General features: G+C 33.6%; 1 protein-coding gene across 1 annotated transcript; it reads right to left on the bottom strand.

Annotated features, from left to right (window-relative positions):
• Positions 1-11,627: 11,627 nt before the first annotated feature.
• On the bottom strand, positions 11,628-12,605 carry LOC132268612 (dirigent protein 22-like). The gene has a single exon (XM_059769438.1). The coding sequence runs from the start codon at positions 12,536-12,538 to the stop codon at positions 11,954-11,956; it is 585 nt and encodes a 194-aa protein (XP_059625421.1). The 5' UTR covers positions 12,539-12,605; the 3' UTR covers positions 11,628-11,953.
• Positions 12,606-14,325: the final 1,720 nt, after the last annotated feature.

Genomic DNA, 14,325 nt, shown 5'->3' with positions numbered 1-14,325 from the left:
ACTCTCCTGAAACTCAAGCTACGAGCACGGTGAGTCGAAAGAGCCGAAGAAAGAAAGAAGGTTTGGAAATTGTTGAATAGGGAGTCCAACAAATTCTTGCCACGTGTCATAAAAAACGGCGGCTATACAAAAAGGAAAAATTAAATAAAATACTGTAGCCTTTTAGCTTCAATTACAGGATTTGGTCATTTCTGTTTCCCAAAGTATTACCCAACCATAACTTATTTATACATTATCCTATTACAAGTTGCCCATTATTTATGATTTTAAGTGCTTAAACTGATTGCATAAACATTTTTTTATTTTTTTTTTAATTTCTTTCTCAATTATTCTTGTCTTATCTAGCTTGTTTTTATATAGGCGTAGTAGAAAGTTCAATTTTGGAAAGAGAAAAAAAAATTTGCAAAATTCAATTCGCTTTCAATTTTTTTTTTTTTTTTTTTTCTTCTGAAATGGCATGGTCCTAAGAAATTAGAATTTTCAATCTCCACCAAGTAGTGAAACTCTTAACCACCAAGTTAAGGTATCCACTTTGAGATTTGTATAGTGAACCATTTTAGCTTATGGTATTTTGTTCTCATTTTAGGGAAAGTTCGGTCAATCAATGTAACGACCCGAACCCAGAGGTCCGAATCGTTAGCCGGGTCCTTACTCGAACCCGAGGTCATTTACGTCAAACATATCTTTTCAAGTGTCACAACATCACCCTTAGGATCATCCCTAGGTCGTCACTAGGCTTTCACAAAGTTCAAAACAAATTCCTAAGGCTCGAGAGACTGATACATTAACGAGAAGAGCAAATTGGACCAAACAGACTCACTTCGGTCGACCGAAGCAAGCCCTTCCACATCGGTCGACCGAAACCTCCCCTTCGGTCGACCGAAGTAGAGATCCTGAGAGCTTGTGAGTGGTTCGGTCGACTGAACCCTATTTCAGTCGACCGAAATAGGAGATCCCGAGAGTCAACAAAGGGGTTCTTTGAGCCTTGAAGCTGGAACTAACATACTGCACTTTGGAAATGAAAGGAAAACTAAGATGGGGACTTTAGAATGATTTATACTTGAACTAAACCATCAAAATGAGATATTCTACGATCATGAACATGAGTATCATCATATAATCATCTTACAACATTACTTGCTACAATTACATGGAAATATACATAATGGTTACATTAATTCCATTTACACCAAATAAAAGCTAAGTCTCATATTTGAGTTACAAGGCCATGAATATTAATATTTGATACATTTCCAAAACAATGATTGTACAAAAGAACGGCCTAGGTACAAAATAGCAGAATGATAGACTTCAAGCACTCCGTCAAACGTGTGGTGGATTATCATCTGCCAATTCCTTACCATGCCCTGAAAAATGTTAGGTAAAATGGGATGAGCGAATCGCTCAGTAGGTAGCACTTAAGACACGCTTCTTGTGTCCCCGTCAATCCATACAAAGAATAGAGCAATGGGAATGGGGATCATACTATGTCGGGGTAATATATCATAATAACCAATTTTCAAGTATAAACAAGGTAATGCTATGGAATGCAATGCATGACAATATCTCTCCCCATTTTCATTATTCAAAACATCACTTTCAAACTGTTAATATAACCCACCCTTTGGTGACCCCGCAGCGACACGAGGGAAGGATTGACTAGTGTCCCTGACCCTTGGTACTTCTGCGGCGTCATTATGGGGCCCAACTAGCTCAACCACGCTAGGACAATCTCCTTAATTCCCTCTAGGCTGTATTAACACTCTAACCCTTTGGTACCCCCATGGCCACCGGGTTTTCATAAAACCATTTCATCAAAACACTTTCCCGAAATTTTCCATTTTCATTTCAAAATAATTTTCCCCATTTTCATGGCCAACACTAATGCATGGAAGCATCAATGTTATGTCCACATTTATAATTCCACATCCAGCTCAAAATTAACTAGCAAAGTATAACTCACAAGAATTTGAAAGGAAATTATAACATGCTTTCATACAATATAAGTCTAGCTTGTTAAGCATATAAAGAATCAACACATAGGCATGCACTTCACATAAAACATTTAATACTCATAATTACACAATTAGCAAATACACACACATCAACTAAACAATTAGCTAGATACTACCCAAATTAAGCATGCTAAATAACCATTTATGAGGAGTTGACTCACAAAAGCACAAGAACTTCATAGATTAAGGACCTCTACCTTGATTTGGTGCAAAACTCTCAAATGGGTCAAGAAATTTGAAATCCCTAGAGAGGTTCAAAGCTGAAATTGTTGGTACTCATGCATAGAGCTCGTTGTGCTCTCCGTTTTGCCTCAAACGACACTTAAAATCACCAAGTAATGAGAGAAAAATCTTGCTTCAAAGTTTGATGCAAGATAAAAAAAAAAAAATGAAGAGGAAAAGAGGGCAAGAGAGAAAACCAGCGGGGAGAGAGAATTTTTGTGAGGCTTTGGTGGTCTCTAGACCACTAAGTATATGGGTGGTGGGTCCCGCCACCACTTTTGACTTTTCCTATCTCATTCAACTTTAATTTGCACCACACATAAAAAAATACATGCACCACCAAGTAAATGTCACTTAATTAACATAAATTAAAATATGTGAAATGCAAATAGATCCAACTAAAATCTCCGTGCACAACAATACCGGTAGCGGGTCCTATACAGGACCGTCCGGTCCGAAAAAACGAAAAAAATGTGAAAACGACAAACCTTACATTCCAAAGAGTCCTGGACTCAATGAAATGCCCCAGCTAACTCACCGACACACCCCAAGGTGTCTGGTGCACAAAACGTGAAACGACGAAAGTGCCTGTAATACCCCTAATTTTAAAAGGATAGTCTCGGCATTTATTTATTATTTTTATTGTATTTTTGCATGATTATTTGGTTTAATTATTTTATTTAATTGTTTACCTGTGTGACGTGTATTTACTTGGTATCTATTTCTTTGTTTAAATTGCATTCTATTTATTTAATTGATTATTAAAGGTTTTAATTTAGGAAGTAATTTAGAAAGTATTTTAATTAACGATGTTTCAAAATTGAGGGTTTAGTTTCTTTAGCCGACACAGGATTTAATTAAGTTCTATGGGCCGGTTAGGATTTAGTTAGGGCTCTAATTAATGTAGGGTTTTGGTATAACTCTATAAATATATGGGTATACGTCTGCCGAGGGTTTCTAAAACCCTATTCACCATATTCCCGTATACAGTAAAGAAAGAAGTTGAGAGAACAGAGCGTCGTAACGGTCTGTCAAGGAGAATAACAGAGAGGACCAAGGGAGGCGTTTGGTGGATCAGATCAGAACCAGAGGAGGCTAGAAGGTAGTCAGTAGTTGCCGGAAAGCTTAGAACAACGGCGTCAAGGTTCTGTTTATAAAACTGTACAGGCAAGTTCTTCTCTTTCTCCTTCCCTTTGGCTTGTGTTCTGTGCACCTAGACAGTCTCTAGGAGATTAATTGGCCTTAAACTGAACCATGCATGTTTGATATATGATTTGCTTGATCGTTTTATCTGTGCAAAATTTATTTACAAAATAATTATAGCGCGTATGTTTTCTTGACTCTGTTTTGGCATAACGTCCCACTGTTCTAATTTTTATTTTGAATCTTACTGAAATCAATCAAGGTCTGACTGGATACTAGACGTAAATTAAGACTTCAAATTTAAATTGGAGAAAGAACAGAGGGGTTGGGATAAAACTGATCTTGCAATTTAGTTTCAGTGCCGTTCTTCAACAACGCTAGTTTAAATGACCTGATTAAACTCTGTAATTGCTTTCAAAACTATTGTAAACAATCTTGGGGAATGCTTCTAGACTAAATTACGAGTCCTAAGATTAGTTCAGAGACTAACAGAGGGTTAGAAATAAGCCGGAGAAGGAGCACAAGAGCGGAAACGACGCACCGGGGACGAAGGCTCTCAGAGGAAGTGAGAGCCGGCTCCATGGAAGTGGGAGCCGGCTCCCACAACAAAGTGGAGCCGGCTCTAGGGAGTCCTAGAGTCGGCTCTAGGCTGGAAAAGAGCCTGCTCCAAATTCTGGAGCAGGCTCCCTTGGTATTCTTGATTTATTTTATGTTTTTTTTAATTTTCTACATACTATGTTCACTGTTGGAGCATGGAGACTGTTTGAATGAATTTGGAACTTTACAGAGGGATCAAGGAAAGAATTTTGAGTGTTATTAAGACCCTAAATTGAGCAAAGTTTAATTCTAAGTTGTCGGGACAAACAGTGTAAAAATTAAGGCACTTAACAAATGGAAGTTGAATTAATTGTTGAATTAAAATTCAGCAATTTGATGGAACATAATGTATTTATAAAACTTGTTTTAGAATGCATTCAAGTGCATGATAAGGTCATTTAATTATTAATTTTGATCTATGCATGCTTAGGAGGCTAGTTGCTGAATTATTAAATTGTTTACTGCAACTATATGGTTAATGCTTGGATTTAAACTGCTGAAATATTTAAACAATCTTCTGAATTGTTTTAGCAATTTATTGGTTAATAATATGATTATTTAACCTATTCACATGCATGATGGAGTCCCTGACATATTAAATTTGGTCTATGCATGCTCTGATACCAACTGTGATACCCCACGGATCCGAGGGGTATCACAGTGCCCTTGCACCAACAAAATTCTAGAAAAATGAAAAATGCAGAAAATTGGAAACGTCACAATCAATTTCACGAGGCATAATTGTTCCGGCGGCTGATAAATAACACCAATACATACAACTCGAGTTACTTAATACTCTCTTCCTTCCAAAATAAAAGTATTTCTTTTAAAAAATTTAACTTTTTAAGAAAATTATTATTATTATTTTTGTATTGTTTTAATATTGAATGAATTATTAAATTTATTTTTACTGAGTTTACAGTGATGTGATAATTTATTTTTTACAGGTTTAATACAAGAAGATTAAATTAGTAATATTATAAAAAAATAGTACATTGACTTCTCAAATGGGACATTTAGATAAAAATGAAAAGATGAACATTTATTTTGAGACAAAGGGAATATTAGTCACTCTCAATTTTATAAGCCTTGTGAGGATGGATTTGAACCTCCTATATTATTGCTCAATTTCATCGCACCACAAGACAACTTAATTATTCTTTTGATCATTTTAAGGGAGGTCATAATTGTTAGAGTTGTGATTTAAATTCACGTAGAGAATTCTATTATAGAAGATCATAGTCGGTTGTACATGGACAGAATGGTTAGATTAATGTTTGAAGAAGCGGAACTACTTGCGTTTTAGCGAAACGGATTTGTGTAAGAAATAACTTTCTAATCAATTTTTGAAGACAGGAGACTTGGGAAAAAGGCTGAAAATTTGGGAAAAAAATTGTGCTTGCTATATTAGGGTTGAAGACTAATATGGTAACTCTAATACCTCGGATTTTTCGATAATTTATTTTATTTATTTTTCGTACCTTATTTTACATGTTGCGTGGGTCTCAGGAATTGTATGGGACATTTTTACCAGTCTGGGACTATTAAAAAGGTACTTGTAGTGTTTTAGCATGTTAGAATTTATGAAATTATTTTTTAAGTTTTCGATTTCAGGACGAACTTTTGTGCACGGGAATTTTTTCAGGTCTTTCATTTACATCTATCATTATTTTGCCATGTAAATTATGTGTGTGTATGAATTCAAGATGTTTTGGGGCCTTGTTTGTCATTGTATGACACATGAGGGACATTTAGGTAACTTGGACTAAAGTGGGAAGGACCACCATTTGACACGGCAAAATGAGGACCACAACCTCTCTCTCTCTCTCTCTCTCTCTCTCTCTTGATATCTATATATCTCAATGCTTCAAGCTCATAGTTGAGGCATTTATAGTAGGATTTGGGGATTTTCGGATTTGAGGTTGGCTAGAGATTTGTTAAATTCTTATAGAAAACTTAGAAAACATAAATGGAAGGGACTGAAGCCAAGCATTTAATTTTTATTTAATAAATTAAATTCTTATATAAAATACAAGAAGTTTTGAATTTTAATAATACTAGTGCAGTACAATGTGATAAGTGCACAAAACTCTTTGTTTTATAAATGAAATAAATATTCAATTAGTCTTTTATATTATTTAAATATTTTTATACGTGTGAGTTATATTTTATAGGTACTAATTTTAGAATGAGAAAAAAAATAAAAAAAAGAGTTAAGAATTGACTGCCGAAGCGATGGTATATTTATTTATAACCAAAAAGGGTATACAAAGTGCATTGTAGAAAAATTGGTGTGGTACACAAACTTCTCAGCAAGAGGCCTTAAGTTTATAGCCTAGTGCGTGCACAATTGAAATATACTTTTGGTTCATACCAGCCACGTTAGCATCCACCGCCCAATCACTACCACGTCATCATCTGCTCACCTACACTCATCACATGCCACATCATCATGAAGATGAAAAAGAAAAAAGAAAAAAGAAAAAAGAAAAAAGAAAAAGAGAAGTATCGTGGAAGCAGAAGCGAAGTCAACAAGAAAAGTGTTGATCCCGTAGAGTGTTTGTAATTTTTTTTCTTAATTGATATTCATACATACATGCGTCCATCTTGACTCAAATTTCTGATCATTCTTTTAGGCTTCGTTTGGATACACTGGAGAGAAAAGAAAAGAAAGGATTATGAGAGAAAAGAAAAGAAAAGAAAGGGAAGGAAATGTTTATATTCATGTTTGGATAGATAGGAGAGAAAAGAAAAGAATTGATAATATTGTTGTTTGGATAACAAAAAGGAGAGAAAAGAAAAGAATTGATAATAATAAAATTACTATCTTACCCTTTACCCTTTTTGGTAGGGTTAGAACACAAAATCATTTCAGCCTCCTCCATCTATCTATTCCCGATCTCACAGATCCCTCCGTCTCTCTCTCTCTCTCTCTCCAACTACAAAATCTACAAAAATAGTCAAAAACCCATATCAGCTCTCTCTCTCTCTTCAACTGCCAACTACAAAATCTACCAAAATTAGTAGATCAAAACCCATCTGCTCTCTCTCTCTCTCCCCAGCTGCAAACTACAAAATCTACAAAAATAGAAGGTCAAAACCCATATCGGCTGTCTCTCTCTCCAACTGCCAACTACAAAATCTACAAAATCTACCAAAATCAAAAGACGATCTCTGCAACAGACGATCTCTGCAACTTCCAGCGAATTTTCCGGCGTTCTCTGCAACTTCCGGCGAATTTTCAAACGATTTCTGCAACTTCCGGCGACTTTTCCGACGATTTCTGCAACTTCCGGCGAGTTTCCGACAGTCTCTGCAACTTTCGACGAATTTTCCGATGATCTTTGCAACTTCCGGCGACTTTTCCGGATGGGCTCTAAAGGTCATTAGCTCCCTTTCTCTCCAAATCCCTCCAAATCCCTCCAAATCTTGTCAATTTTGGAGGGATTTGGTTTTACTGTTTAGGAGAGATTTGGAGGGATAGGCTATCCCTCCAAATCCTTCCCAATCCTTTCTTTTCTCTCCAAAACCCTCCATCCAAACACACCTATCCCTATCCTTCCCTTTCTTTTCTCTCCAAAACCCTCCAAATCCCTCAATCCAAACGAGGCCTTAGAAAAATAGGAGTCTGAAATTGTTAGGTCATTGGCCATTAGTGTTTGTAATTTTTATTATCATTAAGCTCTCTTTGTTTCGACATAAGAAATATTTTTTAATTAAAATATTTTTTTATTTTTATTTTTGTCGGTGTTTGATTGTCTATGTCAAGATTGAGGCCGAATCTATTAGACGGGGCATATAAAATAGTCCTACTAAAATTTGGGAGCGGGCTTGTAATAAAAAGGAAATAAATAAGCCCTCTTCTAAAATTTGGAAGGGAACTTGTCCAAAATTGATGGATAAATTATTTTTTGTTAAGTTTTAATATTTTTTTTTTTTGTAAATATTTTTCAAAAACCAAACAGCAAAAATAAAAAAAATATTTTTTGAAAAATATTTTGCGTTCAAACAAACGGAGCCTCAACGTTAAATAGTTTTATCTCTATGTCTTATTTATTTATTTTGTAAATATGCTAGTTTAAACTATTCTTTTAAGAAAAGAAGTGATGAAGTTGTTACCATGGTTGAAATATAAATAATTATTTTTCATTTCTTGTATGATTTTTTTTCTCTAAATGGTATTCTTTATAAATTTTAGGCTCTGTTTGTTTCGACGTGAAATATTCTTTTTGGAAACTATTTTTTTTCACGTAAAATATTCTTTTAATTTTACTTTGTCAGTGTTTGACAAAGATTTACGTCAGGGTTGGGGTTGAGTCTATTGGACGAGGCATGTAAAATAACTTGCCGAAAATTGATGGATAAGTTATTTTTTTTAAATTTTAATATATATATATATATATATATATATATATATTTCATAAATATTTTATGATAACTAAACATCAAAAAATTAAAAAAATATTTTCTAAAAAATATTTTACGGTCGAACCAAACAGAACCTTAATGACAAAAATGTCAAAATATAGAGGGAGGATTCTTTGTGTTTGTCAAATAATTATAATTCAGGTAATGTCTATCACTATTTACTTTTTAAAAAAAAATAATTGAAGGATTTTGTGTGTTCGACAAATAATGATAATTCGGAGAATGCTTGTCACAATTTATTTCTCTAATAATAGATAGTTGTATAAATTTTACAAAAATATCTCTCCTAAATATCCAAGTTATTTGAGGGCCACATTTTCGTTTATCTTTTTAAGTTCTAGTTGAACTGATGAAACATTTTATTTATTCGAAGAAAATTTATATAAGAAAAGTAGATTATTTATTTATATGGATCCGTGGTGGTAGATTCTCTTCTCCATAACTTGATTAAATTTATTTAGTAGTAATTTTATTTGATTCATTAGTGACAAAAGAAAAAAAAAAAATTTTATTTTAAAATTTCTAAAACGAAATCTCACTTAAAATTTGGTTCGACCCTACTTATCACTATACATTTTTAGCTAAGAGATTGTACAAAATTTATTTTTATATGGATAATTAACGATAAAATATTCAAAATACTTCTTTAATTAAGTGATTGTAAAAAATTTATTTTTGTACGGAGTATATAAGCAACGATAAAATATTCAAAAGACCATGAAATTGCTGAAGTAGAAATTCATGTTATGGTTAGCCCCCTTTTCTCTGTCGAGGCTCATACGGTTGAAAGCAATTACAATTCCTTAGTGCAGTTAAAAATTTCTTAGTGCATTAAAATTTAAATTTCCTATTTGAATTTAAATTTTACTTATTTGATATTATCTTCAAAAACAAGACTTCTCCAAAAAGCACACGTGTGTCTTTAATATATTTTTGTGGAAAATGATTCTTGTACGGAATAACTGCAGTGAATTGTTAGACTTACTCTTTTAATTGGTCGATTATGCAACAATTAAAGAAATAGAGTTATCCACTTAGTTATATTTAGTATAAATAGCTAATTAAAAATTATTCCATTAGACAATTCATTGTAAGTGTTCAGTGTGAGTATCACTATTCTATTATTTTTTTTTTACCGAAGTTTGCATGTAGAAACAAGTTCTCTTAATGATGTAGAATCTTGATAACATCTTCTGTTAGTATCTTCCCACTTAATCTGCACCTACGTCTCCTTGGCTCCATTTACATGGTTATCTTGCATTTCTAAATCGATTGAATCTAATTAAATGAATGAAAAATAGAAGGTAACAGCCTAATGTGGCATAAATAATGTGGAATAGATAATGAGATTATCATGTATTGTTTTTAAAATATAACGATCCAACGATTACCTATCGAATTATGATTCTTGTATTTGTCAAGTTTTTATCTGAATAATGTATAGTTGTCATGTTAGTTGATTTTATTTTATTTTTTATGCTAACTTGTGATTTTGAGAAACTGAAAAAAAAAAAGAAAAAAGAAAATTTAAAGATAGAAAACCTCCCGATTGTTTCGTACCACATGACCAAAAAAGCATCTATTTTGAGTTTGATCATTTTCCAATGGGCTATTTCATTTGAATTTTCGAGGGCTTAGATTGATACAAATTGGACCTAATTGCAGGCTTAACTTGGATGTTCACACTTGGTGGACTTCGCGGATCGGGCCAGAATAATAACTTGGGCCTTTCACCAGTCCCCAACCCATTCCATCTTGCCCCATGGGTCGGCAAGCATATGACGTTGGGCTGTGGGGTTATTGATGAATCTATTTGGAGGGAACGAGGGTAGTGTCATCTTCAGCTACCCCACAAGAGAAACAGGAAAATAACACACGAATGCTTTTAGCTAATGGTATCTCTTCCTCCTCTGTAGGAGTACAGACGTCCATGGAGCGGATATAGCATACTAAGCGTCTGTTTGGTTAATGTTTTTATTTCTTGTTTTTGTTTTTACTAGTGTACTGTAGTAAAGCAAAAGCATGAAGTATGTTTGGTAATGTTTATTATCATTTGAATAGTACCGAAGTGCTTCTAAAATTAAAATTAAAATCAGAAGCATCAAAATGATGATTTTGTTTGTTTCCGCAATGTTCAATTTTTATTTTTATTTTTTTCATTCTAAATTAACATTTTTAACTAACTATTCAAATTTTCAAACTTAACTACACTTTTTACTAAACATGCTTTTATGTTTTTGCTTTCAAAAATTTTATAACAAATTTACGTTACCAAACAAGTTTCGAAATAGTGTTAAACACACTCTAAAGCGAAAACATTGCTTCTGTTTCGGGTCAAAGTAAAAACACAAAATAACTATGGTTAACGAACGGGCTCTAAGTCTCTACTCTAAGGCCCAACGGAAAGAAACCCTTGCATCATAGGGTGGGTGGTCCATGATTAAGGTCCAGAAAACATTCAAAACAAAGTCCAATCCAAAGAAAACCAAAACAGAAGCCCAAACTAATTTAGTTAACTACCGAACATTCACAACTGACAGTGTCCTCCCAATAGAAAAGTGGCTTAATTTCTCTTTGTTGAATCCGATCTTCTTTCCACCGACGACTTTCATGAAACTGGAATTTGCTCCGGTGGACGGAATTGTGATGAAGGAAATGAGGATGCAAATAGTTAAGAAGTGGGAAAGTAGGTACTGAAGAACTCTAGCCATAGAGACTGGTGTGTCACTACTATGTTGTGTCTGTAATCTTTATATGTACACCTATATATAGCAAATATGTATGTAACAAGGTAGGACCCACTATAAGAATTGGAGTTATGAATTCAAGAATTGTCAATGGGGTTAGATTAATATTTTTTAGGTAGGCTAATACTAATAATAATAATAATTATTATTATTTTTTTTTGCATGCACATTCGATCAGGCAATCAGAATGAGTGTGACTCACAATGAAAGTTTTAGCAAATTGGACATGTCAATTTGCTAATTCTCTACTTAGACATGTCAATGGATTGGGTATAGCACAAAACCTTTTTATTCCAAATTGTCTTACAAAGAAAAATCAATTCTCAAGCCTAGCTAACCCACATCGACTTGTCTCATTCCGAACTTGGTTTAGCTCAAAAGCAAGGCATATAGTCTATGAAGACATATTTCTAGGTGAATTGCTCTAATAGTATATGCATTCAATGTTAAAAGGATCTCGTAACCTAATGGTACACCTCTAAAATAAAATGTTGAGAGTTCAAGTCTATCGTAGGAGCAAAAGTGAGTGTAAACATATTTCTTATCCAGGTAAAAAAAAATAAAAAAGATCACCGCGTATGTCTAAATTAAATTCACAAAAATATTTTTAGCTCAAAAGCAAGATTTATAAAAAGTGACCAACAGTAATAATTCATTATTGAATTTTTTTTTTGTTCTTCTCTACCAGTCTCAAAACTTTGACTCCGAACTTGGAACTTAAAATCTAAAGTCACTCAGAAAAAAGTAGATTGGTATTATTAAAAGTTTTCATTTGTACACGAAGAAAAAACAGGCCAGACATCAATAATGCAACACACAAACATTATACTCAACAGTGGCATCACCTGATGTCATGTTAAACTTGTAAGTCTTGGCTTGAACATAACCGCTAGCAAATCGAAAAAGACCACTTCCTCCGATCACCGGCATCTCTCTAACCTTATCCCGTACCGGGTTCCTTCCTAGCACGGTGATCGTGCTTCCCTTATACTTGCCTTCAATAAACGCGAAGTTCATAGCCATTAATAGACTAACTACTTGTTGTGACGCCAAAGTATACAACCCTTGTGCCCTACCAATTATTTTCGAGCTCAATTGGGGCCCTTCGGTCAATGGATCATCGATTACAACAATCCGCCCAAAAGACGTGCGCGATGTGTTGGAGGGTGCCTGCACCACGGTGGCTGCACTAGGATTTTTGCCGGTGAAGATATCATGCCAAAAGAAGCGAAGGTGGCTTAGTTTTTCTTTCTTGAGCTTGATTTTATTTTCACTAACGACTTTCACGAAGCCATAATTCGATTGGATGGACGGAATTGTGAGGAAGAAAAAAAGAATGGAAGTTGTTAAGAAGTGGGAAATTGGATTTTGAAGAACTCTAGCCATAAAGATTGGTGGGTCACACTAATGGTGGATAAAAATTATATTGCTTTAATTTGGACTATGTTGTGTCTAAAATGCTACAAGGTGTGTCTAAGCTATAATACCATTGACATTATATATAGTTTATCAATTGCTTATGGCACATTCTAATTGAAAAGCCAACAACTACTATCATGATGACTTGGGACCAAAGTGTTAGAAAAAAACGATAGAATTTGAATTTGAATACGAAAATGAAGGATTTCCAATTTCCGTTATTAAACTGCCACGGTTTAGACGTCGTCCTCTTTGGTTTCTTCAAGTTAACTTCACCCTTTAAAATAGAAACCACATGGTGTTCATGGGGCATTGTCAAAAGCTAACTTTTGCCTTTGAAAATAAGAAATCACAGAATCAGAGTGGGGTTGCCATTTCTTAGGTGCACTCCAAGTACAACAATTATACCAGGTGTGGCATTTTGCTGGGCGGGCTGAAGTCTTAGACAACTTAGGCAGATGCCTAAGGTCCCAAATTTTTTAAAAATTTTTTATACTATAATTATTTAAGGGGTGCTAATCATAGTCGCAGGCGCATGCAACTGTGAAATCTCAGTCGTTACTTCAACTGTTGACGCATGTATTTCCTTTTCAGTTAATTAATTACTATTTATCTGCTAACTTCCTTTTGGGTCTCTCATTATGTATAACTATTATACTAGCCTCTTACTCTTAGAAAGAAACCTCCACAGGTTCCATCTAACTCTAAAATTTTCTTTTTTACAAAAGTCTATATCTAAATGTTTGAAGTTAACTCTAAAATTTTCTTTTTTACAAAAGTCTATATCTAAATGTTTGAAGTTCAAATCTGAATTTTTTCAAATCCGTATTCTTTGTATTTGAAGTAATGCACTGATTTTTTAGATTAAAAAAATAAAAAAATCAGGTGAAAAATTACTATAATCTGGTTCTCTCTCTAAAATTTTCTTTTTTTGAAGTTCAAATATGATTTTTTTAGATCCCTATTCTCTATTTCGAATTTTTCGGTTGTTTTTTAGGAGAAAAAAAAAAAAATTCAGATTAAAAAAAAGTATAATCTGGTTTTCTTGTATATGTCCTTTTCTCTCTCTAAAAAAAACTAGCTTTCAGCTTTGATTCTCTTTAGATCTGATTTTTGTATTCGAAGTATAGCTAGTTTTTTGGATCCAAAAGGAAAAAATAAAAATAAAAATAAAAAAACAGATGTAAATTCATGTATCACTTCTTTTCTCTTGGTTATGGTCTCTCTAACTAAACTCTTTTGCATTGCCCAATTTCTGCAGTGTTTTGGTTAAGAACAACGATGCCACAATTGATTTATGTCGAATGCTCCAACTAAAAGTTGATAATCACAACACCTTTTGGTTGTGAATTATTATATTTTTCTTATTTCTTTTTAATGAGCATATTGCGACAACAGATTCTCTCTATATACCAGGGAAGATGATGCAGAAGTATATGGATGGTTTTCCTTTTTGGGGGAAAGGGTAGGAAGACAATAGGGTAATTACAAAAAATAAGAGACCCAATAAAAATTTGATATAGAAATTAACAATTCTTGAAAAAAGAAGATACACGCGCCGGTCGCTAAAGTAGCGAACAGTCGCGCCCGTGTGATTAATTAGCACCCCTCTAATTATTTTTTAATATTATTACTTATTAGTTATTAAGCACCAACTAATACATAAATTTAATATTGAGTTACAAATATTTATATCCTTAAATAACTTCTTCTTCTTCTTCTTCTTCTTCTTTTATTTTATTTTATTATTATTA

The sequence above is a fragment of the Cornus florida genome, unplaced genomic scaffold, assembly GCF_030987335.1.
Source record: "Cornus florida cultivar Cherokee Brave unplaced genomic scaffold, ASM3098733v1 CherokeeBrave_3.0.0_Hap2_Chr08, whole genome shotgun sequence".
NCBI classification, from domain to species: domain Eukaryota; kingdom Viridiplantae; phylum Streptophyta; class Magnoliopsida; order Cornales; family Cornaceae; genus Cornus; species Cornus florida.
The sequence above is the reverse complement of the archived record's forward strand: the minus strand, read 5'-3'. Positions and strand labels throughout refer to the sequence as shown.

Coding starts and splice junctions, on each gene's coding strand:
- LOC132268612 (XM_059769438.1), bottom strand. CDS start 12,538: ATGGCTAGAGTTCTTCAAAATCCAATTTCCCACTTCTTAACAACTTCC.